This window comes from Arachis ipaensis, chromosome B03, assembly GCF_000816755.2.
Source record: "Arachis ipaensis cultivar K30076 chromosome B03, Araip1.1, whole genome shotgun sequence".
Classification (NCBI taxonomy): Eukaryota; Viridiplantae; Streptophyta; class Magnoliopsida; order Fabales; family Fabaceae; genus Arachis; species Arachis ipaensis.
This window is the reverse complement of record NC_029787.2, coordinates 6219587-6221755: the sequence shown is the minus strand read 5'-3', so window position 1 is coordinate 6221755 and position 2169 is coordinate 6219587. Positions and strand designations below refer to the sequence as shown.

The 2169-nt window shown below is 33.7% G+C and overlaps 1 protein-coding gene across 1 annotated transcript; it reads right to left on the bottom strand.

The window, feature by feature from the left end:
• LOC107628978 (RHOMBOID-like protein 13) lies at positions 392–2049 on the bottom strand. The gene is made up of 2 exons (XM_016331632.2): positions 1960–2049; positions 392–1617 (listed from the first exon to the last, which is right to left on the bottom strand). The coding sequence occupies exon 2, from the start codon at positions 1553–1555 to the stop codon at positions 764–766; it is 792 nt and encodes a 263-aa protein (XP_016187118.1). The 5' UTR covers positions 1556–1617; positions 1960–2049; the 3' UTR covers positions 392–763.

Here is a 2169-nt window from a genome sequence, read left to right as displayed (position 1 = left end):
CATATAAATTTTTACATATTTTATTAGTGAGTGTTATAAAAAAATTCTCAATTCTTATATTCATCATGTGTATATCCAATAACCAATATGTTTTGTTCTCCAAGTGCTTTAGTTTGCTTCAAACAAATAAATTTGTGGACAAATGATGTAAAGAAAGTAAGAAACTAGATCACAATCAATTTTACATGAATTTTCTAAAAGAAGAAATATTACATGCATGTCTTGATTCACAATTATATATAAATTAAATTGACTAAATTTAATTTAGTCATTATAGTGACAAATCGAATCAAATAAATTCAAACTACTAGATTTATATGTAAACCAAATCTTTTAGTTTTGATTTAATAATGTTTGAAATCCACCCATAATGAATCGAAACCATATGTTTTAAATTAGATCCATGATTTGTGTCTCTAGTAAACTGATTTGAGTGAATTCAATTTACATGCAACGTATACTAGTGGTAAATCAAATTCATTAGCTTTGATTTAGTATATAAATACATATATAAGCAATTCGAACTCACGTTTTGAATTACATTTCACCAAATCCTCCCTCCACCCAAAAAAATCACAACATTCAAACCGTGGAAATAGAAGACTACCCAAATCGTATTTATTAGTTAGATGACATTGTCTATATTGCTGATTCCATCCAAAGAAGTTAGTGAATGAAAATTTAATTTCTTTGAAAAATAAATAATTGTTTGTGATGTTAAGCCTCTAAAAATTTCATTATATGCGTTATTAAGATTTTTAAACTACAAATGGTAGTTAAGGTAGTGATTTTTGTCTGATCCCAAAAACCGTACCGACGATAAGGATGGATCAGTCACGGATTCGATCTCAAGGAAGTTGAAGTCAACAGCACCAGATGTCTTCAAGCTCAAGATGAAGACAAGTATGATCCAACCCAACAAGGAGAGTGCCCAGTAATTGTTCATACCATGAATCAAACCCGATGCTATAGCATATCCAATCACAATTCCTGATAAATGGCCAAGGAAACCTGCCCGAGGGTCAATAATCGAAGTAAAAACAAGCGACTCAAACGGTGCGAAACTGATTGGAAGCAAAAAGAATCGAAAGATATCCAACTTGGAGGAAGGCTGCTTAACAGCAAGAATTGTCAGCCACCCGAATACAACACACGAATAACCAACAGCTGGAATTCGGCGAAAATACTCCAGTTTAAATCTCTGAATCAATATGTGGTACATTCCAAGAACCAGCAACCCTGATAAAACAACCAATACAAGTGTGTATTGCAAATAGTATTCAACACCAAGACCCAAGTGCCCTAATTCCTCTACCGCCCCCCCAAGAAACCAAAGTTCAATCATGTTAAAAACAAGATGAATAACCCTTATATGGGAGAATGCAGAGGTGATGATCCTCCAATAATGCCCTTCAATGACAGTCTCATAGCTCAGACCAACATGTGAGTATCCAATATTCTTCTTCCGTATGTAGAACCAAATAGCACTGCATATTCCTATGATGCAACTAGTTGCTGGCTTCTCCAAGATCTCATAGAACAAAGGCTTCCCCATTTACCAGAGCTCCTAACTTTTCCAGCCACACTCTTGCAATTTCCCAAAGATCAAAACTTCAGCTGAAAGGGTAGCTTACTTTACAATCCAAACAAGATAAAAAGAGTCTCTTCAATCAGAAGCTCCCAAAAACTATTGAGACCACAACCAAATACACAATCCCTAAATCAAAAGCAACCCCAAGTGTAGAAGAAATTCATCACAAAAAGGGAATTGCAGGGGAGAAAGAGAGCATAAAGATTGTATCTTTGTGGTGGGAGAAGGACAAGGAGTTACACTGAACAAGTTCAATTCAATTCAATGAAATGCTATACGGATTCTTCGATTGTAGAGATAAATTGAAAAAAGGGTTTTTGGTTGAAGAAAATAAGGGATGGATCAAATTGGGAAGAAGATTCTCTCACCTGTTAAGTTACTAGACGATTCGAGTTCTTCAATTTGGGAATGATGATGCTTGATGACCTACGCTTTTTTCATGACTACAGTAAAGTAAATTAGGGATTTGGATCCATTTGAATTTTATTTTAGAAAATAAAGTGTGATCTTTTATCTTTAAATTATTTTTTTTTATATCTTTTGAAAAAGTCTAAAAATCAATTAGGATATAATTAGGA